This window comes from Syngnathus leptorhynchus, chromosome 18 (genome assembly GCF_054491065.1).
Source record: "Syngnathus leptorhynchus isolate UIUO chromosome 18, UIUO_Slep, whole genome shotgun sequence".
Taxonomy (NCBI): domain Eukaryota; kingdom Metazoa; phylum Chordata; class Actinopteri; order Syngnathiformes; family Syngnathidae; genus Syngnathus; species Syngnathus leptorhynchus.
Window position 1 is genome coordinate 7,194,879 of NC_141212.1, and position 27,756 is coordinate 7,222,634.

The 27,756-nt window shown below is 41.1% G+C and overlaps 4 protein-coding genes across 8 annotated transcripts; 2 read left to right on the forward strand and 2 right to left on the reverse strand.

Annotated features, from left to right (window-relative positions):
- Positions 1–33: 33 nt before the first annotated feature.
- On the reverse strand, positions 34–13,126 carry LOC147042700 (phospholipase B1, membrane-associated-like). 2 transcript variants are annotated; one of them, XM_085938427.1, is made up of 42 exons: positions 12,588–13,126; positions 12,456–12,509; positions 12,322–12,382; positions 12,200–12,234; positions 11,967–12,051; positions 11,847–11,898; positions 11,697–11,762; positions 11,248–11,313; positions 11,097–11,158; positions 9,736–9,811; positions 9,488–9,589; positions 8,203–8,277; positions 8,056–8,127; positions 7,868–7,942; positions 7,701–7,761; positions 7,560–7,618; positions 7,323–7,396; positions 7,193–7,236; positions 7,010–7,118; positions 6,829–6,880; positions 6,650–6,730; positions 6,508–6,573; positions 6,344–6,444; positions 5,365–5,446; positions 5,199–5,303; positions 5,023–5,118; positions 4,798–4,869; positions 4,528–4,605; positions 4,373–4,433; positions 4,202–4,260; positions 3,933–4,000; positions 3,816–3,859; positions 3,599–3,698; positions 3,407–3,458; positions 3,255–3,335; positions 2,988–3,053; positions 2,814–2,908; positions 2,648–2,729; positions 2,462–2,566; positions 2,291–2,386; positions 1,819–1,893; positions 34–1,148 (listed from the first exon to the last, which is right to left on the reverse strand). In XM_085938427.1, exons 1-42 carry the CDS (start codon positions 12,646–12,648, stop codon positions 876–878), a joined length of 3,279 nt encoding a protein of 1,092 aa, XP_085794553.1. In that variant the 5' UTR covers positions 12,649–13,126; the 3' UTR covers positions 34–875. The 2 variants fall into 2 exon arrangements, with proteins under 2 accessions (XP_085794553.1, XP_085794554.1); XM_085938428.1 differs by lacking the exon at positions 12,200–12,234.
- Positions 13,127–14,696: 1,570 nt separating this feature from the next.
- On the forward strand, positions 14,697–16,273 carry LOC147042701 (protein yippee-like 5). Of its 3 annotated transcripts, none has more exons than XM_085938436.1 (3): positions 14,697–14,921; positions 15,305–15,451; positions 15,539–16,273. In XM_085938436.1, exons 1-3 carry the CDS (start codon positions 14,874–14,876, stop codon positions 15,758–15,760), a joined length of 417 nt encoding a protein of 138 aa, XP_085794562.1. In that variant the 5' UTR covers positions 14,697–14,873; the 3' UTR covers positions 15,761–16,273. The 3 variants fall into 3 exon arrangements, with proteins under 3 accessions (XP_085794562.1, XP_085794561.1, XP_085794563.1); XM_085938437.1 differs by having other exon boundaries at positions 14,701–14,866; XM_085938435.1 differs by having other exon boundaries at positions 14,697–15,451.
- A 196-nt stretch (positions 16,274–16,469) lies between these two features.
- Positions 16,470–19,899, forward strand: slc35a1 (solute carrier family 35 member A1). Its single transcript, XM_085938433.1, has 8 exons — positions 16,470–16,667; positions 16,831–17,011; positions 17,117–17,276; positions 17,536–17,688; positions 17,926–17,992; positions 18,068–18,244; positions 18,316–18,450; positions 19,374–19,899. The coding sequence occupies exons 1-8, from the start codon at positions 16,658–16,660 to the stop codon at positions 19,505–19,507; spliced, it is 1,017 nt and encodes a 338-aa protein (XP_085794559.1). The 5' UTR covers positions 16,470–16,657; the 3' UTR covers positions 19,508–19,899.
- rars2 (arginyl-tRNA synthetase 2, mitochondrial) lies at positions 19,497–27,747 on the reverse strand. Of its 2 annotated transcripts, none has more exons than XM_085938431.1 (20): positions 27,182–27,747; positions 26,948–27,021; positions 26,749–26,851; positions 26,106–26,189; positions 25,930–26,030; positions 25,803–25,858; positions 25,641–25,724; positions 25,418–25,494; positions 23,786–23,944; positions 23,605–23,711; positions 23,408–23,500; positions 23,108–23,168; positions 21,931–22,007; positions 21,480–21,604; positions 21,305–21,372; positions 21,104–21,213; positions 20,788–20,883; positions 20,652–20,726; positions 20,506–20,569; positions 19,497–20,240 (listed from the first exon to the last, which is right to left on the reverse strand). In XM_085938431.1, the coding sequence occupies exons 1-20, from the start codon at positions 27,215–27,217 to the stop codon at positions 20,154–20,156; spliced, it is 1,737 nt and encodes a 578-aa protein (XP_085794557.1). In that variant the 5' UTR covers positions 27,218–27,747; the 3' UTR covers positions 19,497–20,153. The 2 variants fall into 2 exon arrangements, with proteins under 2 accessions (XP_085794557.1, XP_085794555.1); XM_085938429.1 differs by having other exon boundaries at positions 26,106–26,201.
- Between the last annotated feature and the right edge of the window lie 9 nt (positions 27,748–27,756).

The window sequence follows — 27,756 nt, forward strand, 5'->3', positions numbered from 1 at the left end:
AAAGTTTTAATAGCGGAATTAACAGCACTAACTAGGCGGGTTAAAAAAAAAAAACCCCAAAAAAAACATATCAGTCAACAAAGTCACTGAGAGCCGTCTTTCTCTTCCTCCTGTCCACTGAAACCAGCAAAATATTCCTCCTCAGTGTCCAATTGGAATATGCATGTAAATTCGTCGCATGATCGCGTAAGGTTTTTAATATTTCATTCACATTTGTAAGAGAATATATACACAAAGATGATTGTCAGGAAAGAGATGATTATTTAGGGACGCATAACGTTTATCAACATAACAGCACAATAGCCTTTTTATGAATGTATAAGTCGCGGAAAAAAAACATATATAAGCCACACCGGACTGTAAACCGCAGGGTTCAAAATTTGAGAAAAAAGTAGCGGCTTATAGTCCAAAATTTACGGTAGTTCGACCAAAGAACCTATATTCTGCGTTTTTCACCAGCACTAAGTATACAGTCAAGTCGTAGTTCCGTAGATTCCTGTTCTAGGCAAACCAATGTGATCCGTGTAACACGTGATGGAAAAATGTTTTTTTTTTCACCCATAGAACAAACATTGAAATTACAAAAAAATGCAGTAAGTTACATAGAGTTTTTATTAACACTGTACATTAAGCATACAAAATATAAAACACTTAAATATCAAGTCAATGATAAACTAAGGAAAAATGCATTCAAAAGATTTCAACAATTCATATTATAGATTATGCATTTATTCATTTTAGTTCATGAGCTCTCGCAGCAGAGTAGTTTAGAGTCAGTGCTTTAAAATATAGCAGCAGAGAGTTAGACTGGGGGCGTGATAATTTGTAGCGAGTGCATGTCCTGCTTATCACAATTCGAATAGTGTTCAATTGCATTACAATGCTGCCATTTTCAATTCTACCGGGAACTCTGTCTTGCGTCTATTAGCTAGTATGAAGGAGCACGCAAACCAGGCAGAAGTGATACCCACCAGTAAGCTGACAACTCCCACTACAACTGGAAGCCACACTGGCTGGGGGGTTGCACACAGGGGCACAAACGCGGTTGCCGTACTGCTTGGTGAGGTTGTGGGATGGGAGGTGGCGGTCGTCGTTGTCCAAGTTGGACGAGACGCGCTGTTGACTTTGGTGAAGATGAAGGGACTAGCCTGTTGGGGAAATAATGTAAACCTTAAATTTGGCGATTGGGAAACTGTGGCATTAAAAAAGTGCACTAGACTGGAATTTTTTTTTTAATGCAGAACATTAATGGCAGAATTATATTGGGTGATGCCTTGCGATACAAGTGGCACAAGTTTTTAATGATTTGGAAGCATCAACTTGAATTATAACCACTTAAAAGCAAACTCACCTCAATTTGCTTAATTAATCAGAAAGCAGCAGTTGGGCAAATATTGAACGATTCATCAGGACAAGGCTTCTAACTTTTTAATGCCACTCCCAGTTTAATTTTACTGTCAAACTAATTACACATTTTATCAATCAAGTACAACTTAAAAAAAAAAAAATCCAACACCAAATAAATTTAAATGCAGCTCCAACTTTTTCCCCTTACTGAAAGTCTTGATCTTAACTTTCTATTATGTAATCTATTGCCACTATAATAGTATTTTGCACACGGCACCATTTTGAATGTATTACATGGCTTTTACAGTGAAACGTTATTGCTTTATACACCTTTTATTCTTAGGTCATACCGTTTCCTGTTATGTGATATGCGATGTAATCAATGTTTTCAGCCTTTATCTATTGCTATCAGAATTGATCTGATCTATGCAATCTGATTTTGCTTGGACACTCTTTGCGCTCATACAGTACCTCAGTGGGACAGTGAATCTTGGAGCGGTCATATGTGAAGTTGTTGTAAGCTTGTTTCCTACCTACAGGCTCCAACTGTAAAAAAACAAAAAAAACATACATTTAGAACAAAATTCCATCCATCCATCCATTTTCTGTCCCGCTTTGTCCCCACGGGGGTCGTGGGTGTGATAGAGCCTATCATAGTCGTCATCAAGCTGGTTGCCAGCCAATCGCAGAGACAAACAACCATCCACACTCACACCTAGGGGGAATATGGAGTGCTCAATCGGCCAACCAAGCATGTCATTGGGATGTGGGAGGAAACCAGAGTCCCCAGAGAAAACCCATGCGGGCATGGGGAGAACATGCAAACTTCACACAGGGAGGGCCGTAGGTGGAATTGAATCCGCACCCTCTTAACTGGACGTGCTAACCAATGCGCCACCAAGCGGCCTTAGAACAAAAGAAAGTGGATGACTGGATTACTCACCATGTTATTCCACAGCGCGATAGCCATCTCTGCATGAGTTCGCTCACTGATTTGAAAACAGTCCACAGAAAAGAAAGTGGTGTCTGCCTCCCCTTCCTTAGAAAACAACGCCAGTCACATGTACAATTTGAATTGATTCTCATTAGTTGTTGTTTTTTTTCATTTACTTACGCCTATATAAGGGATGAAGAAATTGTGTAAAAATGGCTGAAGAACAACAGCAAAATCTTCTTTCCCATCATAACGAGATCCAGAAATAAGATTATGGATCTCGGCCTATGGGGGGGGGCGGGGTGTGAAACAATAGCAATGAGTGTTTTTAAGGAGTCGAGCGGGGCTGCAGTTTTCATGTAGTACCTGGTATTCAAGATTGATTTGTTTCATTTCGTTTATCTCTGGGGAGTTTTCAGTTGGGTTGATAACACAAGGACAGGTTGTTCTGCAAAAAAAAAAAAGTGAAAATAGAAAAACACTATTTGCTGTTCAATGAAAAATAATCTGACTGTAAATGTTCAAAACAAACCTCTGCAGCAAGGAGCATCCCAGAGTGTTTTTCTTGACTTGCTTTAATGTGTCCATTTGCATTATCTCCACTAGATTGACCAACAGCCTGGGTACCTGCACAGGCACAAAAGTAAGCGTGTTTGGAAACACCAGGACAGCAGATGAGTGGAATTGTTGAATTCATGCTGCTCACCTCTTGGTAAAGTTTGTCCAATGCGAGCATTAGATTGTGACTGTAATTACTTGGCGACAGATTGTTCTGCAGAAAACACCCACGTTTGTTACTACAAGTCACATTTATTAGCAACATTACGTGATCTAAGAGACTGTCAGTGTGCCTCGGTAGGTGCTGTTGTTTTGGTTAGCAACTGTTTCATAGTTTATTTTAATCTGTGGACAATAGTTTTGTATATTTTTAGAAGGCAAATAGTGTTAATTAGCAGTTTCCTTCAACACTTACTTGGTCAGTGCAGTAATGGCAAAGGTCGTTCCCCCCTACAAATATTGTGAGAAGTTTCCAGTCCTTGTCAAAGTTCACCTCCTGTATGCCCACAAACGATTGGAGCACCATAACAACTTATGAATGTAAGACAGCTTGTGATGAGTTCTCACCTTGTGTTCTCGCATGGCCTTTATTAGAACTTGGATTTGCATTTGGATGTCCCTGTGACAGGCCAGATGTACAAATGAGCTAAGGCGACTACAACCTTAAAGGTACGACGGCACACTTTAGTCTGATTCTTCACAGGTTCCTGAATGCACCTTTAAGAACTCGGTTAAAGAGAAGTAAATATCGTCACATACGAGGTTTTGGCTCCTGTTGCGGCCATGTTGAAGCCCTTCTGTCTTGAACCTTGACCTTTAGAGAAGCCTTTAAGGGCTGGGTTGAACTTTCTTAGGATGTCTGTGAGGATGTTAAGAATAATTTGTGAAATGAAAGGACAGAGTGGTTAGAAGACTTGTATCGATGTAGTGTCTTCTTCAAGAAGACGTTCTAGTCCGTTCTTATGGATCAACATACTTGGTAGTGTTGTTACGGTGTCCAGTGTACTGTCTCCTCCAATGCTGCGGGTGAACAACAACACGCAGTCGTCAGTTCTAAGCTGTCTTTCAGCATTGATGATTTGGTTTACTCTACCTCCATGACACGCCTTTATATTCCTGACTGAGCTCCAACAGATTCTTGGCTTTAGCGCCCGTGCCAGCCTGTGCAGAAATGTTTGACAATAAAAGGGACTGATAAAGTGTGAGCTGATAACAAATTTATGAGAGTCTTTGCTAGCTCAATAACAAGTAATTGCTGAGGTTATTACGTTTATTGATACTGTTGGCAGTAATTTATTCACTTCTACTCTTGGATACCGTGTTCTTTTAACTGAAATTTTCAAGTATAATCAGGATACCAACTGTTGTAGAGTCTCCCACTGCTGCCACCACCTTGATGTCCACTGGTCTGAGCTTGTGAACTATAAACACAATAGAATGTTGAATGTCCTCTTTAATTTAATGAGTATTTCCTGGTAGCGGTTACCCTATTATCACATATTGACTGATATCATTTCACGCCGTATAGCTCACCTGATGTTGGCACAGAGGGAGATGGAGCAAGGTCCACACAGGAGAAATCACTTCCCCAGTTCTAAAGACCAAAGCAATAGTCGTTATTAACCTTCAAATGTTTAGAACTTCTGCATTGAAGCTGTTTATTAAAATTTCCATTAATTATTGCTTACTGTATTAGGCGCTGGTGTTGGTGGAGGAGCAGCATATGTGTAGTTGCTGTTGCGATAGGTGCGGATGAATGGGGAAGTCTGAGAACAAACAATTTGATCACACACTAGCGCTGTGTTATTTGGAGAAGCTAACGGACAGAGAATGAATCCACTTTATTTGTTTCTGTCAATTGGTTTTAGTAATTTAGTCAGTAATCTTAGTTTCCTAACCTTAATTGAAACAAGGCACGTGAGAAAATAAATCTCATAGCCTGGCTTAATCTGGCCTACCTTTGAGGGACATTTCAGTTCTATATCTTTGCGAAAATCCTGAAAGGATGTTTTATTTCCTAGTGGTTCCAGCTGGAAAAACAAATCAAAAGCGAGAGGAACAGTATTTACATATTTCAGTATTGGTATATTAAAGCCATTCTGGATACAATAAAATATACACAGACATTGCTAAATGCATTCAAATGTGCACATTATAGAAGATATGGTCAGTTTGATTGCTACCATGTTGTTCCACAAGGAGCGAGCCATCTGAGTGTGGGCCTTCTGACTCAAGTGGAAACAGTCGGCACTGAAGTACGAGCGATCGGGGCGGCCGTCCTGTGAGAGGTAAACATGAGCGTTTAACTGAGGCCTAATTTTAATCATGCAATCTTCACAATATTTGCAGTAGTACTGACTGGTAGTATGGGAACCATAATTTCTCTGAAAAAAGGCTGAATGACCACAGTGAAGTCCGGCCGGGTGTCGTAACGCTTGGACTCCACCAGTTCGTTCAGCATCAGCTGTTAGTCGGAGAAACACATTGTAGTTAATGTTGCAGTTTGGCTCTCTGCTCCATGTTACCTGATATTGACGGTTTAGTTGCTCCAGTTTTTCCATTGAGGTTGAGGTGGACTTTGGTAAGATAACACAAGGGCACAGAAAACTGCAAAGGGACAGATACAGGAATAATAATACAAACTAGAATTGGCAAATTCTGGAGAAATTGCGTGTGAAGGCGAAGGCACTTCACACTATTGTGGGACTCAAAATGATGATTAAATGACATACAAATGGTAAATTGATGATTAAATAAAATAAAAATGGCACGGCATTGATGATGATGAAAATAATTATTAAAATGTGTTAAAATTGAATGAATGAAAAATTAATGAATAAAAAAATTATCGCCAACCGGGATCGAACTCGCTCGCGGAAGTGACTCGTGTTCAAAGCGCCATTGTCTTCTTACTGAGCTAAACAGCGACTTAGTGCTGCACTGGTGGAATGATGCTATTAAACGAGAAATAAAAATGGTACATGCCGTTAAAACGGTAAAATGATGTTTTTAACTTAAAATTAAATGAATAACTAAATGAATGATGAAAATAATTATTAAAATGTGTTAAAATTGAATGAATGAAAAATTAATGAATAAAAAAATTATGGCCAAGCGGGACTCGAACTCGCTCGCGTGGCTCGTATTCAAAGGACCATTGACTTCTTACTGAGCTAAACAGCGGCTTAGTGTTGCTGCGGTGGAATGATGATATTAAACAAGAAATAAAAACGGTAAATGCCGTTAAAACGGTAAAATGATGTTTTTAACTTAAAATTAAATGAATAACTAAATGAATAATGCCTTCACACTAATAAAGTAGAATAACAATAGTGTGAAGGCCTTCGCCTTCACACTAATAACAATAGTGTGAAGGCCTTCGCCTTCACACTAATAACAATAGTGTGAAGGCCTTCGCCTTCACACTAATAAGATGATTGGTGGTCGTCATGGTGACGGTGAAGCTAGTGTGGCTCTGAACTATACTGGTGCTGTGATACTCACTTGACTAGCCAGGTAGGGCATTTCAATGAGGCGTCCATGTGCATTTTTCTCAAGGGGATAATGTCCAGGGGTTCGATTAAGTTGACAAGAGCTCGTGGCACCTGCAGGAGATGCTTGCCGTCAAAACGTGCACTGAAACTGCAGCGGCGCTGTGTCTAGTTTACCTCTTTGTGTAGATAATCCAGGCTTTCTCTGACATTTTTGACATAATTTTCCACAGAGAAGAAGAGCTGTAAATGACAAATAGTGAAGCTTTTGCATGTTTGTATGTGCTTTTTTTGGTCTTCTTTGAGAGAAGGTACTCACAGAATTGTAGCAGTAGTCACAGATGTCATTTCCACCTACAAACACAGTTATCACTTTCCAGTCGGATTTGAAGTTGAGGCTCTGCATGGGAAGCATATATAAAAAGCGTAATAAATGTTAGCCGTTTTTAATTGTACTACAATTTATACAGCAGTAAGACCGACTCGTCGTGTACTTACGGAGTCATTCTTCATCCGCGCCACAAGGATGCGCACTTGAGATGGCACGTCCCTATTTAATACAATTTTTTTTTTAAAGACAAGAACGGTTAGAAAAAAAGCACATTCAACAATGTAATTGATAAGTATAAAGTGCCAAATAATGAAGCTAAAGCTACCGAACAAGTCAGGGAGGACTTACTTGCTTTTTGCTCCAGCGACAGCCTGGTTGAGAAAAGCCTGAGGTGTGTATTGTTTCCCCCGGCCAACAGAGAACCCCGTCACATTGGCATTAAAATGCTTTAATATATCTATTACAGCAAAATAGAAAAGTTTTAATACAGCTTGATGTCCAATGCAAGTTAAGAACCATCAATGCACTCACTGGGCAGAGTTGTTACGGTTGTGAGGTTTTTGTCTCCACCAACACTGGACAAAAGATTGAAACATGTTAATTGGCAGACTAAAAAGATGAATTTGAAAAATGTTGATTCAAGCAGTCAAGAGTAAGGCACCTCCAAGATAAACCTCGATATTGTGTCAGGACATCCAGAACATTTGTTGGGCTGGATGCTATTCCATTCCCTGCCTAGCACAAAAAAAAAAGATTACATTTAACTAAATCGTTCCTTCCATTCTTATCAGCACTCATTGACAACCATAAATAAACAGCGTCGTCGATAGTTTATCAAAATATCAAAAATGTCAAATATTTTCCATCGTCATCATTTTTGTCACTGAGGCTTACTCACTGTCAGGGAGTCTCCAACCGCAGCCACCACCCGTATATCGCCTGGCCTTAGCTCATGCACTGATAAAACACAAAGAGCCACGGTTACTACAATTCGAGACAATTAAGCAGCCGAGATAAAATTAACATTTCACCCGCTTACCAGAGTTGGGTGTAGAGACGGAAGGGCCGATGTCTTCACAATGCATGGCTGTGCCCATATCCTGGGCGCACACACGCATCACATCCAGAGTGAGAACCAAACAAAAGGCACACAACGCTGCCTCATCAACTCCCATTTGGCTTCAAATAACACAAAAGGCGACTTACAGGAGACATGAGAGGAGAAGCATTGCCGCTGTCATTTGTAGGAGAGTTCCCCTCTGTCCTCAGGAAGGGACGGTCCTTTAAGGGAGGGAGAAAATGAGGACAGTCATTTGCAATACATTTTACCTGACTAATCAAAAGTCTAAGTGTGGATGCCGACTATATAAAACCCCAAGCCAACATGTACTCACGATTGTTGGACATTGCAACGTAATGATGTTTCCATTGTCATCGGTGTTCTGTTTGTTGCTTGCAGGCTGCAACTGAAAGACACGTTTGACAGTGGCTGAGTGTGGCCGGATCGAAGGCGCATCGCTGACATTTGCGTTAGGCCTCACCAGGTTTGTCCACAACTGCACCATCAGTTTATCAGTTCCATGGGATGCTTGTGACTCAGAGAGAGGCTTCCCGCTCTGCACCGAGGACAGCAATGAACATTGTGGTACTATAAGTGCTTGTCACAAAATGTCACGTTCAAATCCGATGACATGACTACAAAGTCGATCATTGAACCGCGGCCTAGGGTGTCCTGGTGCCAAGTGGACACCCTTATGCTTGAACATGGTGTTCATTATTGACAATTCGTGTCAAGCACAGAATTCCAATAATAGAACACTGCTCGGGTTCAGATCGGGGGGGGGGGGCGTTCCTCCCAATGACGCCCTTCCAGGTCTCACTGTCATTGCCCACCTGAGCATTGAAGTCACCCAGGAGTGGAGTCCATGGAGTCCCCAGAAGGAGCGCTCTCCAGCACTTCTTCCAGGGACTCCAAAAAGGGTGGGTACTCTGAGCTGCTGTTTGGTGCATAGACACAAACAACAGTCAGAACCCCAAAGGCGGAGGGAGACTACCATCTCGTTCACTGGGGTGAACCCCAATGTGCAGGCGCCCAGCTGGGGGGCAATAAGGTATACACACCTACTCGACGTCTCTCACCGTGGGCAACTCCATGGTGTTTGAGAGTCCAGCCCCTCTCGAGAGGGCTTGTACCGGAACCCAAACTGTGTGTGGAGGCAAGTCCGACTATATCTAGTCGGACCTTTTCTGCCTCGCACACCAGCTCGAGCTCCTTTCCAGCCAGAGAGGTGACATTCCATGTCCCAAGAGCCAGCTTCTGCAGCCGGGTATCGGACCGCCAAGGTCCCTGCCTTTGGCCGCCGCCCAGCTCACAATGCCCCCGACCCCTTTGGCCCCTCCCACAGGTGGTGAGCCCATGGAAAGGGGGACCCATGTTTCATTTTCGGCCCGGCCACCAGACGCTCGCCTTCGAGCCCCACCTCCAGGCCTGGCTCCAGAGGGGGGCCCCGGTGACCCGCGTCCGGGCGAGGGAAATCTGTGTCCATATATCTTTTTCATCATAAACGGCTTTTTGAGCCGTGCTTTGTCTGGCCCCTCACCTAGGACCCTTTTGCCATGGGTGACCCTATCAGGGGCATGAAGCCCCAGACAACATGGCTCCTAGGATCATTGGGACACGCAAAGAATACTTGGTGAAAGGAATTTCATACAAAATAACATTAGTGTAATTTTCCACAAGAAAAAACAAATGGGAATACCTCCATGCAATCAATAGAAATCAATCAATCAATGGTTGCTTAGTAACCCAGAAATGAAAGTCCTCACGTTAGCAGAAGTGAGGTGTCTGACAAGAGGTTTATCCTGCACGATGACACTGAAGTCTTCTCTGTCCCAGTTTTTCTTCGCCATGAGCTCATACAGAGATGCCTGAAACAAATCATGCAAGTGACTTGCTGCAGCAAAGTTGCGTTGTTGTCTTGAAAAATGTTACAAATAAAACTACATTTATACAGTCATCTGTTTTGTAGTACTTGAGTAAAGAGCTAAACAGAGAGGATGGTAGAGACACAAACCTGCAAGGCATGAGTCAGCATGGCTTTTAAAAGTCTGACCTCTCCACCTTGATTTTGTTCCAAACCTGGGCAGAACCTTCGAAGGCGAAATGAATTTATCCATAAGAATAAATACATCAGATCATACATGCCTTATAGGAAATACATAATTAGCATGAAAGGAAATCTGATTTGATCAACAACAGAAATGAAGGTGAGCACATACCTGTCACTAATGTGACAACAGGGGGGGAGGGATGAGCTATGAGTTACCTTTGGTTTAGAATCTTAGTGAAAACATTTTTTTTAAGCATGTCCTGTTTGGGTGAAGCATGATCCACACAGGAACCTAACTCTTTATGAGAATCACCCCCACTTCAGAAGGGTTTATGAAAACCAACTGGAAAATGTGTCAAATGCAAATTTACTGCCGCCTGATTTTTCTTCCCCACAGGTCAACAACCGCTCCAAGCCAGGAGACTGGAATGACATACAGGTCGTCAAAAAGGACAAACTAGGCCAACCATGGTGGGAGGGACCATTCCAAGCCCTACTCGCCACACCCACTGCTGTTAAAATCACAGAAAGACCCAGCTGGATACATCTCAGCCACTGTAAGGTGCAGAGAGTGCTTGGCTCCTAGGCCCTGGTCAGGGTGAAGTCTGGCTATAAAGGTGGTGTCAATTATAGTTTGGCATCAGTCTCAAACCAGTGAAACACTCAGAACTCTGGCCATTTAGACCCCTAGGGGTTCAGGTGTCTTTGTGGAACTGAACAGAAAATGGCACTCAAAGGAGTGCTTGTCTGTGCTGTGGCTGTAGCATGCTTGCAAATGACATGGAGTGTCCAGGATCCCAAAGGGGAAAGTGGAACTCGCGCTCGAATCAAGAGAATGACGACCGAACTGTTGAAAAAGTATACAAAACTAAACCCAGATATACCACATGCAGACAATATGTGGTACCAGTATGTGTCAATGTCGACCAAGGACAAAGATGGTCACATGATGAGAACTTTGAGGACTGGTCATGGGTCCCCAGAAACCCATACAAAACCAACACTCGGTACCGGTGTGTAAAGTTCACTGTGAGATCCTACACAGGAAGCGTCATGTGTGTGTGTTTCAGACTCCCCCTTCCTCCACACAAGTTCACCTGGAGGCCAAAGTGATGGACATTAGTGAAGCAAAATGTATGGCCTCTATGGGAGGAGTTGAGTCATTTTGGCAAAACAGTTTTCGTTATTGACGTGGTCAATAACAATACCCCTGCATCTTTGTAAGTAAAAATCATTTATTTGGTGTTGTCTTGTGAAAAGATATAATAAATGCTAATAAATACGCGAGGCGTGTACTCGCTTTTAATCATTTGCTAAGCACATACTTGCTTTGGAAAGTGTAGCTCTCTCCATCCCATAACGCAACACTGACCAGAGTCCGCTTCAGCTGGAGCACAATTGGACAATCAGACAAAATGAAGAAATCAGGATGGTGATAACATGAAGATGAGATAGAAGATATCATGTAAAGCAAACCTGAGCATGCAGCAGCTGTATAGCAGCGTCCACCTCACCGCGCACTGATCTGATAACAGCCTCGACCTGTAAGAACAAGCACAACGTGCGCAGAGACGCCGTGATCCTTTTCCTTTATCTCTCAGCACTCATCAACATGAGCTGTTTTTATGGTACGGCTTGCTTCATGTCTCCAAAGGTGCTGACTCGACTGTTGAAGACTATCAAAGTAAGAACTAGTGACTGGAAAATACACTGCATGGATAAAAAAGTCCTTGAATCTTGTGAAACCTGAGGTTGCTGGTTACACACTAAACTTAATTCAAGTAGGTGTAATTCAATGTCATTTATATTCAGACTCTTTGAATGCAGTGTCAGTGTAAGGTTTTGATTGTTAAGTCACATTCTTAACCAATCTCGGAATTGGATTTCCAATTTGATTCACATTATTGCATAGCTGTGGTCGTCACCTCCTGTTGGTCACGTGCACAGAACTGGTCCACATGCACAAAAAGAAGCACCAGCTTCCAAGAATCCTGAAATTGAAATAATCAGAATGGACATTTTCAAATGCACATTAGATGAAGTATGAATTGCATTGGATTGGATCCCAAATATACCTGATTGTTCTGGAGACAGAGCGATGCCTCTTCTGCTTGCTCCACTAGTGTGCTACAAGCACAACATTTCAACTTAAAATTGAAAGCAATTGTCATATGATTTTAGAGAAACAGGTTTACCTGGCTCTCCCAAATTGAGATACAGTCATATCTGCTTCCTCCAAATAAGTATCAATCAGTGCAGGATTGTACATGCTCATCAATTCTGATAGTAGGGGAAAAAAAACAAATGCTCATAAAAAAATAAAAATCTGTTTTTTTTGGGAGTTAGGTGTAATTCGGTACAATGGTCAATCACTGTTCAGTATCAGTACAAATCTTCTAAGCAAAATGTATAAAGGTTGAAAATTCACCTTGAAGTTTTGATACGACAGTGTATAACCCGGTGCTGAAGGCAAACAAAATGTTAGTGTTTTATACGCGTCAATCAAATAATAATAATAATGATGAAAAGAAAATCATAAATAAAGGTCACCTGTGCATGTGCAGTCCAATCGAGGCTAAAACCGCTATGTCTGCAGGCTTTACACTGTTTACTGTTTAAGAGACAAAATTAGTTTTGATTATGCATGAACTACATACACACACACCATAATGTGCTCTTGATACCGTTCAGTGGAGGTTGCTGAGATTGGAGCATCTGATCACAAGGCAGACCATTTACTAAAGAAAAAAAAAAAAAAAAAAAGAATATATATTTTTATGACTATATATGTTTTTGTCTTTTTCTTTTTAACAGACCTGTTGCCCATGAGGAGAACTTGAGGAAGGTGGCTACAACAAACAGTGGAATCATCTTCATCAAAAATCCCCCTTTTTTTTCCAAAAATTATTTTTATAGTTCGTCTCTCCTGAAGTCCTTCTTCTGAGTTGACTCTATCAGGCAGTAAGGCGCTAAATGTCTATTATCAGTTGTACAAGACTATAGTCGATGATAGGTATCATAAATACAGCCAAGGGGGTGGGCCTGACTCGCTTGTTCAAAGGACATCATTGAAGTCAAAGAACTCTTTTAAGACTCTTAATAAAACATTGTATCCGTCAATGATAAAAGTGCAACAAAATCTTATCTTAAAAGAACAGTCAGTCATCACTTTTGGTCGGAGCAAACGAGGCAGTTATTGAGAGTTTTGAGGGGGTTTCAAATTTCAGCGTAATCACTTGACTGATGACTCAAAATAAACAAAAACATCACAGGCAGGGGTACACTCGCCTGTCTTGTGTGTAGGCAGTATGAGTTCAATTCCCGCTTTGACGGTGTGTGCGTGTGTGTGTGTGTGTGTGTGTGTGTGTGTGTTGTGTGTGCATCTGTGCATGTGTGTGTGTGTGCACACGTGCGTGCGTGTGTGGGTGCACGTGTGTGCACATGTGTAACAAAAAAAACATCCCTAATGAATTCTTGGAAACAAAAATGCTTGAAGACTTCCCATTTTCTCACCCAATCAACGTCATAGCTGTATCAAAAATAATTATTAATAAATTGAAATTCTCAGCATTTGTGTGTTGCAGATGGCTATGCACGGACCCTGATGGACCATGGAGAGACCTGACTGAAGCAGACAAGAAATCACTTGTGTTAAATGAAATCAATTCATTCTTGATCACCAATAAAGCATAGCACTTGAACATGTCACGTGCGTCTTCAATTTCAAACCAAGTTGACAAACTCTCTGGGAGGGGGGGTTTGTTGAAATGCAGTGTAAGATTTCCACAAACCACTGCCAATTTTATTTCATTTTTCTTCATGTGGTGTATGCTGACAATTTCCTGCATTTTGTCAGTTGTTTTGTCCATTTTTCCCATTTGCGTTAGTCTAGACACAACACAAGTATAAATTTAAAAAATCCCCAGCCAAAATAGCCAAATTGTATAAGGAGGTTCGACCCTGATGCTATTTTCCTTTAAGAATTAAAATGAGCATCGCATGAGACTCGAACTTGGTTCTCATGAATACAAGACAAAGACTTTATCCACTTGACTATTACGTCTTGATAGATGGTTGTTTCCATGTATCCACTAGTTTAGACATGTCCCTTCAATTTTTTATTTTTTTTTTCTTCCCAGTCAAAATAGCCTAGTGGTATAAGACTTGGCTTGGAGATCAGGAAACTCGAGTTTGATCCACTGAGCATAGCAAAATATAACAGTCAAGATGGCCCAGTGGTATAATTAATTCAAGCAGCCTTTGAAGAGTTTGCCACTGTAATGACCACCATGCATGAAAAGCTTCAAATGGGTTTAGGGCAGACTTGCACATAAAACACATAAAAGACTTGCAATCCAGTTGAGTAATTTATTGAACATAAAAGAAAACATTTGAGCAGTCAATGTTTTATTCAAGCTGCACACAAACAGTGATGGCAGCACTCATACCTAGGGACAATTAAGAGTCTTTAATCGGCCTACCAAGCATGTGTTTTTGGGATGTGGGAGGAAACCGGAGCACCCGGAGAAAACCCACGCGGGCTCGGGGAGAACATGCAAACTCCACACAGGGAGGGCCGGAGGTGGAATCGAACCCGCACTCTTCTAACTTTGAGGCGGACGTGCTACCCAGTTTACTTATATAACACAAAAATTAAGACAGTTATGTATGTATGTCTACACATAAAATTTAGAGTACATTTTATTTTTCCATATGTTTTGATAACGAGCAGTTTAAAAGTTTTTTTTAATTTAAACTAGCTTTAATCTTTAGCTTGTGCAAACGTACATTAGTTTTATTTGTGTACTTATATATTTAAATTGCGTGCACGAACGTATTTACTACAGTTGGAGCTCTTGTCCACAAGACGGCGTCAACATGAAACTCCGTTTCATGAATCTGCAGAAATTGTCCATCACATCGTCTGCCAGAAACGAAGAAGAAAAAAGGAGGACGTCAACAAACGCCCTCGTGACTCCCTCCCTCCCTTTTTGACGTCGGTTTTGTTGACCATAAAACGAAATCGATATCAACGTTTCAAAAAGCTCACTCAATCGTATCTCTTCCTTAAATATCTTGCATTGACGCAAGGAAGGTAGGAAATGTTGCACGTCCATCCCGTTTGTCGTTGCCTGCCTGTAAACATACAGGTAATATTATTTATCTATTTTTTCGGACATCAACATGACGCCCTCGCATGTGGTCAAGGATGACACACTCGCTGATACGGTTCAGTCACCTTAGTTATACCCGAGCTGCTATCGGCTACAATTCAGACCTAGACTAACTAGACTCAACGTTCAACCTTAAATGTCCTCTTGGATCTTTCATCTTTACTGGTGTTGTAGCCGTTAAATGCATTATTTCGCAAAAATGATTCAAGCTGCAAAAGTCAGGAAAGTGTTCATATGATTCACAGCCACTGTCCATTTAGAAATTTGTCACTCAAAAAATGCATTAACCAGGAATGGCTCGTGTGTGTCTGTGTCTGTGTGTGTGTTGCATCTTCTTACCTGCCTTTTGTTTCATTAAGTGCACGATGGGACGCATCTTCTTGGACCACATTGGAGGCATTTGCCTGTTCTCCTGTGCCAACTGTGACACTATTCTGACCAACCGAGCAGAGCTGATCTCCACTCGCTTCACTGGAGCTACTGGTCGGGCCTTTTTGTTCAACAAGGTGTTCCCTTGTGGAGGCAGAGCTGCCATCTGATAGTTTTGGGCATTCAGCTCTGAAATTGTAGAATGTTTTCTGCTCTCTGCCCAGGTTGTAAATCTACAGCACAGTGAGGTTCAAGACAGGGTCATGCTGACGGGGAGACACATGGTGCGTGATGTCAGCTGCAAAAACTGCAACAGCAAGCTGGGCTGGATGTATGAATTTGCCACAGAGGAAAGTCAGCGATACAAGGAGGGCCGAGTCATCCTAGAGAGGGCCTTGGTGAGGGAGAGCGAGGGCTTTGAGCACGGGCCCACGGTCAGCTCGTGAGAGTGTGCTGCTTACCTGTACCAGCAAAGTCAGCTTTGCCTCCAACAGCAGCATGGTGGGGGAGTCCTAACAACACAACCTAAAAATCACAGTTTGAAGGAGATGTTCAAACATGAGGAGGTGGTTGTGAAATGCTTAACAACACCATGGCTTCCATTTCTCTTTATAATGGTTCGAATTTCATCATATTCAACAGACTGCGACATTAATCGAGAATGTGCAGCTGAAAGAAACGACCATGTTAAACAGTGATGTTTGCTGATGTTTCCGTGTAGAATATATTTTGGGTTACTTAGGACTGCTCAGTCTGAGTAAAGTGAGGAATTATTTTATTTCACCTTGATGGTACTGACCACCTCATGATACTGTAACTTGGTTATCTGAAGACTCAGTTTTGATATTTTTTCATGACAGTTCACTTAAGTTGCCCCCTGATATCATATATCATAGATTCCGGTTGACAAGTTGATGGACTGCATATTTGGCTTAATAAAGTCATACATCTGAATACTGCATGTTGTTCCAACCTCATTTTGATGACATAAAAAGCACAACAGGGTGCATCTAAAATTCCTCCCATACTTATTGCTGGAACCGTACGCAACACTGTGGCATTTTCACTGTGGAAAGAGAAAATCTGAACCCCGCGGAGAAAAACGGTTTTTGAGTTAAGCGCACTTAGCAAGCGGCAACGCAAGATGGCAGTCAACACACTTCCGGTGACTAGAGCATCGTCATGGTGGGCCGTCCCTAGTGCCGTTTTGAAGTGCAGCTCAAAATATACCTGTGACTATGTTGGAAACGCTTTAAGGCGTGTGTTTTCGCACCGACTTGCTTTTTTTTACGCCAAAAAAGATGATTTAACCTTGCAACGCGGACGGACACTTCACAACAACAATGGGCGGCGGTGAGTTTCACTCACGCACACATTCAGCTAACCGGTGAAAGCTAACTGTCGCGATCCGATCAATATAACTACAAGAATGGAATTTACAGTAAGGCTTACTGACATGTTACTTTTAGCCAGTGACCGTAATAACGAGCTGATAACACTTCTGTCCGCCTCTCAGATAATGTGAGCCTGGTTTTCAAGCTGTACTGCCTCACTGTGATGACTCTAGTGGCGGCCACATACACGGTCACTCTACGCTACACGAGGACTCTCTTGTCCGAGGATTTGTACTTTTCCACCACCGCCGTGTGTCTCGCCGAAGTTATCAAACTAGTACTGAGCATTGGGATGCTGGCAAGGTAAACCAAGTGATCTCTAACTACCAATCTGCATCCCGGAAGAGAGCGATTGAGATTTTCCTCTGCTCTCCGCCAACCACTGCACCCATTAAATTAACTTCTCAGAGAAACCAGAAGCCCAAGAAAGCTGCTGGGTGCCATAAAGGAGTACGTACTGTGCAATCCTAGAGGGTTGCTGAAGCTTAGTGTACCATCTGTGGTGTACGCGGTCCAGAACAACATGGCATTCCTGGCATTGAGCAACCTTGATGCTGCAATTTATCAGGTAAGCTCAACCTGTAAGAAGAACTTGTTTGCTTGAAGAAAAGATCACATCGCCCAGCCCTAGCCTGTGTGTGTGTGTGTGTGTGTGTGTGTGTGTGTGTGTGTGTGTGTGTGTGTGTGTGTGTGTGCGCGCGCGCGCCCGCGTCCGCGAATTGCAACAACTCCTAAGAGGCGCCTCAGTCAGTCATACTCTCGATCAGATCATACAAAAAGTCCTGTATATGTGAATCTGCCTGATCACTTGCCATGTTTGTGTGCAGGTGACTTATCAGCTGAAGATCCCGTGCACGGCACTGTGCATGTTCTTGATGCTGAACCGGACCCTCAATAAGAGGCAGTGTGTCGCCATTTTTTTGCTGTTAGTGGGGGTTATCCTTGTGCAATGGAAACCTGGAGATGCCACCAAAGTCCAAGTATGTGTCCAACTCCATCCGTTCAATCATTCACTCAGTTTGCAATTTATTATTTTTGAAATATTATCTAGTTGTTAAATTTTATGGTATAAACGTTCACCAGCAAACTTTTTTAACTTACCACAGTGTCTGTGTTAAACTGCGATGTCTTTTCAAATTATTTTTTTTTCCATTAAGTCGATCCTAGCGAGTGAGTCCAAACACAGCCTTTGTCATTTCATGTCTTCTTGTGTCCAGATTGAGCAAAACCGTCTTCTTGGCTTCATTGCCATCATTATCGCTGTATTGTGCTCCGGCTTCGCAGGTAGCCACCGACACAGCCACATGATTTTCTCCGGCACTTTTCCATTGGTTGTAACTGCATGTAACTGTGCTTCAGGCGTGTACTTTGAGAAGGTGCTGAAGAGCTCCGACACGTCGCTGTGGGTGCGGAACATCCAGATGTACGTGTCGGGTATCGCCATTACCTTCATGGGCGTGGTGGTGACGGACGGCGAGAAGGTCCTAGAAAAAGGCTTCTTTTATGGATACACGCCCTGGGTGTGCTTTGTCGTATGTGAGTATAATAATGGCAGAGATTTTGTGGGCCACCTTTCTTGGCTGCGCTTGACTTCGTCTCTCTGGCAGTCCTGGCGAGTGTGGGAGGCCTGTACACGTCCGTCGTGGTCAAGTACACTGACAACATCATGAAGGGCTTTTCGGCGGCCGCCGCCATCATCCTTTCCAGCATGGCGTCTGTCTTCTTATTTGGATTGCACATATGTAAGATAATCCTTCTTCCTATTGTGGGAATTCTGTGCGGTCAAATGGGCTCTTCAGTATGTTTTGTTGTTAAGCCATGCAGGTGTCTAACATCTACAAGTCACGCACTGGGTCAGAGATGAACTTTTAAGCTTGCACCCTGATGACGAAATATTGCTTCATGCAGGGTCAGGGTTACAAAAGTTTATTTATTTCAGCTGTTGAATTCAGAAAGCAAATACAATACACATTCAACATAGGAACATTATAACCACTCACCAAAATTATACACTAGTATACAACAAAAATAAAAGCCCTAAGTCTGACCATTAGGAAATAAATAAAGAAACTAGCTTTTGTGAAATCAAAAGGAGCGTAATTTGTTTAGACGTCTACAGAACTGTATTGTATTTGTCAAAATGTGAACTGGATTAATATGAGGAGGACTAAATACCAATTAATTGTTCAATTTAAGGAATCAAGCGCCTCTTTTAGCTCCTGTAAAGAGAAGATTCTTACTACATTGAATTTTTTGATAATCATCAATATGTACAGACAGTGCGTTTAGGCCACAATGTCAAACTCAAGGCCTGGGGGCCCCCAGATACGGCTCGCCACATAATTTTATGTGGCCCGCAAAGACAAATTGCGCATCGAATTCATGTGTCAATACGAAAATTGCAAATCGTCTTCACTTTTAAAAATATCTTTTTAAAATATTTGAATAGTCTATACTCATCTCTGATTTGAAAACTAGTCATTCATTAGTTTGTTTTGAAGCTTATACTGAATATGATATAAGGCTCTACATACATTTATTTGGATTGACAGTCATAATGGCCCACCGAAGAAAACTATGACTACGATGCGGCCCGTGACAAAAATGAGTTTGACATCCTTGGTTTAGGCTGTTTAACTTCCTGATGTTCTGGCTTCTCCGACAGCAACCACATTCATGTCCGGCGCCACCCTGGTGTGCCTGTCCATCTATCTGTACGGTCTTCCAAAGCAGGACACGTCCACACACAGACAGGAACAGGCCAACGGAGGGTCCAAACAGGATCTAGTTACTGTGTGAGTTGGCCAACTCACTATCGGGTCACTCTTCCACATGGACTGAGGAGGAGAAATCCTGCCACCACCCTAGCCAATAAACTTTTTTTTTTTTTTAATCATTATATATTATGTGGATTCTGTCTGTGCAAAGTGTAAATGAAGCAATGCAAAGTGATCTTTTTTTTAGGAGAAAAAAACTGAAAACTTGTGCACATATTGAACTCAAGGTGAGATACTTATGATTTGTTAATGTCAGAGGTCGCACTGTTAGAAAAACATAAGGACCAACAACTGCACCTGTCATTGATTTTGATGGGGTTTCCCCCCCCCAACCCGTGTACCACTTGATTATGAATGTACAGAATTGTTTTCATACTTGAAATGACACAAGCACATCACTCAGTGGAGATGTTATCGGCTGTGTTTTTCTATTTTGTGTCAGTTGAATGCCAAATTGGAGTGTACTCATTTACAACGAGACCAAAGCTGCTGTTTGGAATTGTATTGAATTATGACAGTTCTGCAAACGGTGCACCTGTCTCTGCAAAACAAGTTGAACCAGTCGAAAGAGAGGGCGGTTCCTATTTGACAAGCACTAAAAAAAAAAATCAGTCGAAAGAACTCCATTCAAAATGACTAATAATGGAAGTTGCGATTAAGTTAAATGTTTACATTTTATCAACTGGGATGATGCCAAGGATTCTCATCCCGTTGGCTAGTACTGAGCAGGTCCCGCTGAATAGTCTCTTCCTTGCCTGTGAGCATTCCAAAAACCCACAGATTACTTTATTCTTCACCCTTCGTAAATATTACTAAGTTGAGAATTATTATTTTTATTTATTTAGAATCTAAATTGTTTTAATAAGGTAGGAAACAAATATCAAAATGCAAGCACTGCTACTTCTTAAAGTCATATAGAAATAGTGTTTCTAAAGTGTTTATAAAAAAAAAAAAACCAGATGGATAGATTTTCTGATTTTGCACAACCAGGTAGATAGAATTTACTTTTTTTTTTTTTACCTGAGCGATTTGCTGTGGGCTCCCTTTGACTGGGAGGTCTCTGTGTGCCAAGGCGGTCAGGTGGCTGCAAGAGAGCGAATACTCCTCATTTGAGAATCCACCAGTCTCCATACATCTCACACCATAACATCCTAGTTGGGCCTTACCACAGCTTCAACAGGAAGTTGAGTAAGTGTTTGGGTTGCAGATCCTGTGCCGACTGATACAACACCTCATCATAGCTGTTGGAAGACACAAGGGCTGTGTAAGGGCTGAATAAGAATGGCAAGTTGTTGAACTTACCGGAGGAGATGCTGAAGAACGGAGATGCCCGACTGCTCCCTTAGAAGCGACGCATCGAATGTGGCGGCATCGATGTCATCATTCATCCGTATTAAACTGCATCAAGAGGTACATGAGAAATATTTATATATAGTAGTACCTCAGTCCACATTTCTCAACAGCTTGAAACGATTCGAAAGATTCACGAAGCTCTGGAGATCTATTTCCACATTCCACACTTTAATCCACTTGAGAGACTTTACATGCCGCAATGGGAGCTGCTGTTTTGATTAGCGACAAGCATGAGTTGTACTCATCTCAATGTCTGTTAATGCACCTGCAGAGGCGTGCATGCGTGTACTGGAGGAAAACGCCCGTATCTCCTTGAGCCTGCAGAATCTTGTCCCAGTCAAACTTGTAGTCCCCCTGCAGTGGACCTTTGAAATCCTAAAACACATTTATGGGGTTGTTTTTATCTTACGTAATTTTGAAAATAAGTAGACCCACCACAGTAAAAGCTCGCCACGTTGTTGTTCACCTGGACTATTAATGCACTAATTCCCACTTTCTGCGCGGTGTCTTCTGGATCGTCCATTTCCTTTGTCACTGCAAGACATGAATGAGGATGTCATAAGGAAATCTTGACGCAATATTTGACAGAAAAACAAGATGCAACCAAAAGAGGCTACTTAGCTGATATGAATCAGTTGTACTTTTTGAATGGCTCATGTTGTTCAACATTCTTGCACGAGCCTCGTCCAGAATGTCCTCTAAGAAGATCACCTCTCCGGTCCGGGTCTTCATGCCCTTCACCAGGCCGAAGGGCACGTGATGACACCTGTGCAAACGCTTCACATTAGACTTGAGGCGTTGAAGAAGTTCTAAGTGCTAAGATTAGAACTGTGTATGCAATAATGTCAGAATAACATAAACAAAACAAATAATATAGACGCATATTATAATTAATACGCTGATTGATCGGTTATCAGAATTTTTTTCAGACATGTCAGAATCACTATCAGTCTTTTAAAATCCCTATCAGAAGGACAATTTTGGGACACAGTTGTATTTCATGGATGTTTCAGCTCTGCCCGGTACTGAAAAGAACTATGACAATTTACAGGTCACATGTAGCTTCTTTTGTATGAGTGTGCATCCATCTACCTGTCAGCCCAGGAATGTCCCATTGTTTGCAAGATCTGGAACAACTGCTGAAAGTGATGTGTTTGACTTTTATCTGTCTTGAAAAATGACAAACAATAACTGCTGTAAGAAAAAATGTCATGGTTAGCATGCTGACTGGCATTTGCACTTGACACCCTTTAACAAAACATGTACTGGCTGCTGTTGCACAAGAGCCATGTTTGCACGACTAATCCATGCAGCTAGATTTCTGTTTGACAGGCATCAGTGAGCTAACAGAAAATACCTCTGCTAAGGCCAGTAGACAAACTACATTTTATTTATGAATTTCTACAGAAGAGAATGACCTCAAGTCAAATGAGATCAAATTGCAGGAAGAACTGCCGTTACCGCATTTTTCGGACTATAAGTCACGTTTCTTTTTCATAGTTTGGGTGGGGGGCGACTTATACTCAGGAGCGACTTATATGTGAATTTTTTAATAAATTTTCAAAATTAAAAAATCTGCGATGTAGTGAAACCGCGATAAACGAACCGCGATAAACGAACCGCGATGTAGCAAGGGATTACCGTAATTTTAACTGCAATTGTCATCAGTGGCGCAGCGGTTGTTTACATAAAGTACAAAGGATTCGATCACGGGATGACGAAGATGACGAAGGGCCCCACGTTTGGAGGATTTAATGATTTGGAGTGACACAAGGTTTAAAAAACTTATTTATGTTATAGTTATTTGATATATTTTATTTCGTGTAGCAACTTGTATATGTTTTTATCGTTACAGTTGAGTAGTTGTTGGCTCGTTGAACTCGTACTTAGCATACCGTATCGTTTAGCCTGTTGTTGCTGGTTCATGCCTGTTCTTGGTGTTGGATTTTGACAAATTTGCCCCAAAAGTGTGACTTATACTCCGGTGCGACTTATATATGTTGTTTTTTTTCACTTTATTGTGCATTTTATGGCTGGTGTGACTTATATTCCGGAGCAATTTATAGTCTGAAAAATACGGTACTTGTTTTAACTTTACAACAAAGAAATTGACAAAAAAATGTGCTTTTTTTTTTTTTACTTTGTTTTACATTGTAATATGTGTAGGAAAAAAATCTGCAATTTCTTTTTGCTGATATATAATATTATAAAATAATCCTGCCTGAGTTAACATGGTCATTAGCCAAAAAATAATAATAAATGTCCTTACCACATAAATCATCTCATCAAAATGGTATTTTTCTTCCCGGTCAATGGCTGCTGCAATGTCCCTGAAACAAAAACAAATCAGTGGTTTACCCCAATGGCCATTTAACAACCAAAAGCGAGAGGTATTGAAATTCACAACATTCCACTGATGAAATCACAATTTCATCCATGAGCTGTCTACTGCTTTTGAGGACCACTTCTAACAACAAGTATCACATTTATGCTATGTGGCAAATTGTAGGTTTTACTGGGAGCTGAGGTTTAACTTTCTCCATCTGAATTTGTTACAAACTGCAGCAACCTGGTGATGTACAGGCTTGTGCCATCGCTGCGAAGGACAGTACACACGTTGCTCAGGTCTCCGACTGAGAGATCCACTATGCCGGTCCCCTTTCTGGAAAACACAAGTTTTTGGTGAAACTTTTACTCATCAATTGGCTGACTATCGCCATGAAACAAATGCATAGTAGTGATTCCTGATCCAATGCTAGCACATACTCTGTGGTCTTTAACAGGCCTCTGTTCTGCAACTGCCGTACCACCTCCTGGACTCTCTCCTGGTGAAAGGACTCCCCCGAGTAGACATCAAAGTGGACCCCTAACCGCTGACAGTCCAAAAACATCATCAATATGACGCTGACGTTGGGCTACACAACAGAGGCGGAGCACCGGGTTGTACCTTGTAAACATGCTGATACTCGCTGACAGTGATGTCCCTGAACTGTTGCCAGAGTGACAAGGCCCGACTCTCATTCTGCTCAAGCTGTCGATAGAAGTCCCTGGCCGCCAGCATCGTTTCCTCATTGTTCTCTGCTTCTTTGTTGACCTTTACATATACCTGCAAAATATACAATATATGTGATTCTTGAAAATAAATATTGTATTTTTCGGACTATACGTAGCTCTGGAATATAAGTCGCACCAGCCATAACATGCACAATAAAGTGAAAAAAAACATATAAGTCACACCGGAGTATAAGTCGCACTTTTGGGGTAGATTTATCAAAATCCAACACCAAGAACAGACACAAACCAGCAACAACAGGCTAAACGATATGGTATGCTAACGTGACATATACACAAACAAGGAGCTCAGAACGGGCCTGACGTAACATTCAGAGTTATTCAAATAACTATTACATAAATAACACGTTTATCAAACCATCTGTGTGACTCCAATTCATTAAATCCATCGATCGTCCTTTATGTAAACAATGCCGCGTATGCACCGCGCTGCTGACGTCGGACTTGTTGTGAGTTGCATTTCTAATTATTCCAGACCCATATAACAATATATAAAGTATATATCAAATAACTATCATATAACAACAATATTATCAAACCATCCGTGTCACTCCAAATCATTAAATCCATTGATCAAATTCCTCGTCCTTTATGTCAACAACACCGCGCTGCGCGTGCGCCGCACAGATCTAGTATATACCTATATTGTAGCGTTAACAAAGTACCAGGAAAGACATGGATTTGGTAAACGGCGCTTTAATTAACAAAACAAGAGTTCAACGAGCCAACAACTACTGAACTGTAACGGGAAAAACATGTACAAGTTGCTACACGAAATAAAATATATCAAATAACTATAACATAAATACGTTTTTCAAACCTTGTGTCATTCCAAATCATTAAACCCTTCAAACGTGGGGCCCTTCGTCATCTTTGTCATCCCGTGATCGAATCCTTTGTCCTTATGTAAACAACCGCCGCGCTGCTGACGTCATTTGCAGTTCGAATGACAGTAATGCATTGCTACATCGCGGTTCGTTTATCTACATTGTTTCACTACATCGCAGATTTTTGAATTTTGAAAATTTGTGAAAAAATGTATATATAAGTCGCTCCTGAGTATAAGTCGCCACCCCCACCCAAACTATGAAAAAAACCACGACTTGTAGTCCGAAAATTACGGTATTTGTGCTGTTAGGGTGTTTGGAAAGTAAAATTGCTAAAATTAGCTTAAACCTGACATGTAAAGCTGTTAGGGAAATATACTGTAGTTGTTTGGCACCAAGATGCCACAAGATCGTGCCAAAGTTTCATCTAGTAAGACAACCAGTAATTACAATAATAACATCATATTTGTCATGTGTTAGCATCTTGTAACACTTTTGTGCGAATTTTGTGTGTATTTTTTTTAAAACAATCTTTCAACAATCAAGCATTGTTTTAAGGGTTGGTTCTTATTTATTAATTCAATGTCTTGAGATTTTTAAGGTTTCAAGGGAACGCTGATTATACTCTAAAAACAAAAAAAATTACTGTTGTAGACAAGTCACTGAATATGAATTTTCACCTTGAATAAATGCTGTAAAGGATTTTCTTTTAATTGCTCCTTGCTTCCAAACTGGCTGAATCCAGCTCCCAGCAAACCTGAAGAGAAAAAAAAAACAAAAAACAAAAAGGTTGAGGGGAAACAAGTATGGTATTCAGGCAAATTTCCACAACCGTGAAGGATTTGATAATCTAGCAAATACATGTGTTCAGCACTTCATTTCGTTTCCATCATAATCACTCACCAAACTGCATTCCCCAGTCTCCAAGGTAGTTCATTCGAATAACTTTGTTCCCAAGAGACTCTTTCAAGTTCGCAATGAAGTTACCTGCACAAAGAGTCAGAGCTACCCTCATCTGATTTTCATTTTTTTATTATTGTGTTTATATTACAAGCAATAATTTACCTATAATTGTAGATCGCAAGTGTCCTGCGTGGAACTTTTTGGCAATGTTTGGAGAGCTACAACACATATGTATCACTGTTTGCTGAGAAACTATGAGACATTGCATGTGTTATATTGGAAAACACACCTGTACTCTACTAATGTCGTTCCCTTCTTAAGAGAATTAAAAAGTTCACTGTGAAGCTCAATTTTGCCGCGGTGCCCAGTTCCTAACGGTTCCAGTATTTTCTAGAACAACAAAGGACAGAGGTGACAGGTTAGGAAGTCAACAATACTGGTAAACAATAATACAATATTACAAACCTGAGCAAGAAGTTTGCGGTTGATTGTGAAGTTGATTACAGCACTTCCTATTGCTACATCCTCCACCAAGCTGTCCCGTTTTAACTGAAAATTATACTGGAGAATTAAGGACTTAGTAGAAAAAAGGCACATCGCATGTTTTTGACTTGGATATAGAAAAGGCACACATTTTACTACTAGGGTCTGAGTACCCAAGGTAACAGCAACCACATACCACTTGCGAAGGCTGGCACAACCTCAAACATCAAATCTCACAATTGTATATAGTTATATTGTGGCAGAAGTGGGGGTTCGCTGATGATGTAGTGGTGCACTCGCCTGTCTTGTGTGCAGGCACCACAAGTTCGATTCCCACATATGACGGTCTGCATTTGTGTGTATGACCAAAAAAAAAACCTGCATTGTGGCAGAAGTGAGGAACACGTCTTTATTCCATGACTGTCTGCCAATAACTGTTGCTAGATACAAGTCATCAAAAACAAAACTAACATCACAAAGGACAAACATATCATCCCACCACTAACTGCAGGCCTGCTGGGTCAGAAGCCTGGTCCTGAGGTCCGCCACAACATATTCAATTGCTCTATTGTTATTGGAGCAAAATATACTAGATCTTATTTGTTCTGTGGCTGATCAATCCTACCTGATTAGCCAAGTGTTCTGTTTGCATCTGGATGTCCCCACTAGCTGGTAAAACCCCATTCGTTCTTAAAATGCTAATTGACAGCCTCAAATCAGCAGTCTGCCTAAAAAGAAAAGTTACACAAAGCTTTAGAAAATGTGTTTAAAAGTTAAACTGTACGTGCAAAGAAAGAGTGTGGAGGGCAAATACAAAACTCAACTGTTTCTTAAAGACTGGGACAGCCGAAAGAGCTGGTATGAAGAGGTCATCAGATTGGTGAAGTGTCCTACCCAGCTGCACAAACAATAAAAACAAGTGCATACAATATATATATATATATATATATATATATATATATATATATATATATATATATATAAATAAAATCCAACCAGATCTAACTTCCCCCTAGATAAATGAATGTTTCCAAGCAGTGTCACCTCTTATTCATTACCTTCGCTGCTATTGCTCGTCCGAAAAATGAAGCCATATTCCTAGGTTGTGAACTCTACAGTTCCAAAATTGAAAAGCATTCATGAAAACAATTACACGAAAATGCACATAGTGTCTTCACATGATTAGAAAACACGACTACACGAACAGGCTCATGGTGCCTTCACATGATTAGAAAACAAACGCAACTAAACGTTTTCCGCTATCTCGTCAAATCAGAGGCCGTGTTTCAGTGACGTCACCATGCGCATGCGCGTAGTTTTGTAGACTATATGTAGACCCTTTATTCTGTATTGTTGTAATGTAAAATGTTGGATGAAAAACAATGTTACGGATTTGCATTTCAAAACCCAATTTTTGTGTTTCGGAAATAATTGGATATACATTAATTTTAAATGTCAGGTGCTTAAAACAAGAAAGCACATTCTGAAGAATATTGTGCAGATTGTTAAATGAATTGTTGACTTTCTATATATTTGTGAAATATACATTATTAGCCTAATATCCCAAGTGCTCAAGTCAATTTCTAAAGAGAAAAATACCAAGGTGCTTGTATAATTCTCATTTTATGTCTGT

Coding starts and splice junctions, on each gene's coding strand:
- rars2 (XM_085938429.1), bottom strand. CDS start 27,217: ATGGCTTCATTTTTCGGACGAGCAATAGCAGCGAAG. Junction 25,495..25,640: donor AGACTGGGGAATGCAGTTTG/GTGAGTGATTAT, acceptor TTTTCTCTTCAG/GTTTGCTGGGAGCTGGATTC. Junction 20,570..20,651: donor AACTTCCTGTTGAAGCTGTG/GTAAGGCCCAAC, acceptor GCTCTCTTGCAG/CCACCTGACCGCCTTGGCAC.
- LOC147042701 (XM_085938435.1), top strand. CDS start 15,239: ATGGCTCGTGTGTGTCTGTGTCTGTGTGTGTGTTGCATCTTCTTACCT. Junction 15,452..15,538: donor GGGCCTTTTTGTTCAACAAG/GTGTTCCCTTGT, acceptor CTCTCTGCCCAG/GTTGTAAATCTACAGCACAG.
- LOC147042700 (XM_085938427.1), bottom strand. CDS start 12,648: ATGAAGATGATTCCACTGTTTGTTGTAGCCACCTTCCTCAAGTTCTCC. Junction 12,235..12,321: donor ATTGGACTGCACATGCACAG/GTGACCTTTATT, acceptor GTTTGCCTTCAG/CACCGGGTTATACACTGTCG. Junction 11,314..11,696: donor GTGCACGTGACCAACAGGAG/GTGACGACCACA, acceptor TTGTTCTTACAG/GTCGAGGCTGTTATCAGATC.
- slc35a1 (XM_085938433.1), top strand. Junction 17,277..17,535: donor TTGATGCTGCAATTTATCAG/GTAAGCTCAACC, acceptor GTTTGTGTGCAG/GTGACTTATCAGCTGAAGAT. Junction 18,245..18,315: donor CTGGGTGTGCTTTGTCGTAT/GTGAGTATAATA, acceptor TCTCTCTGGCAG/TCCTGGCGAGTGTGGGAGGC.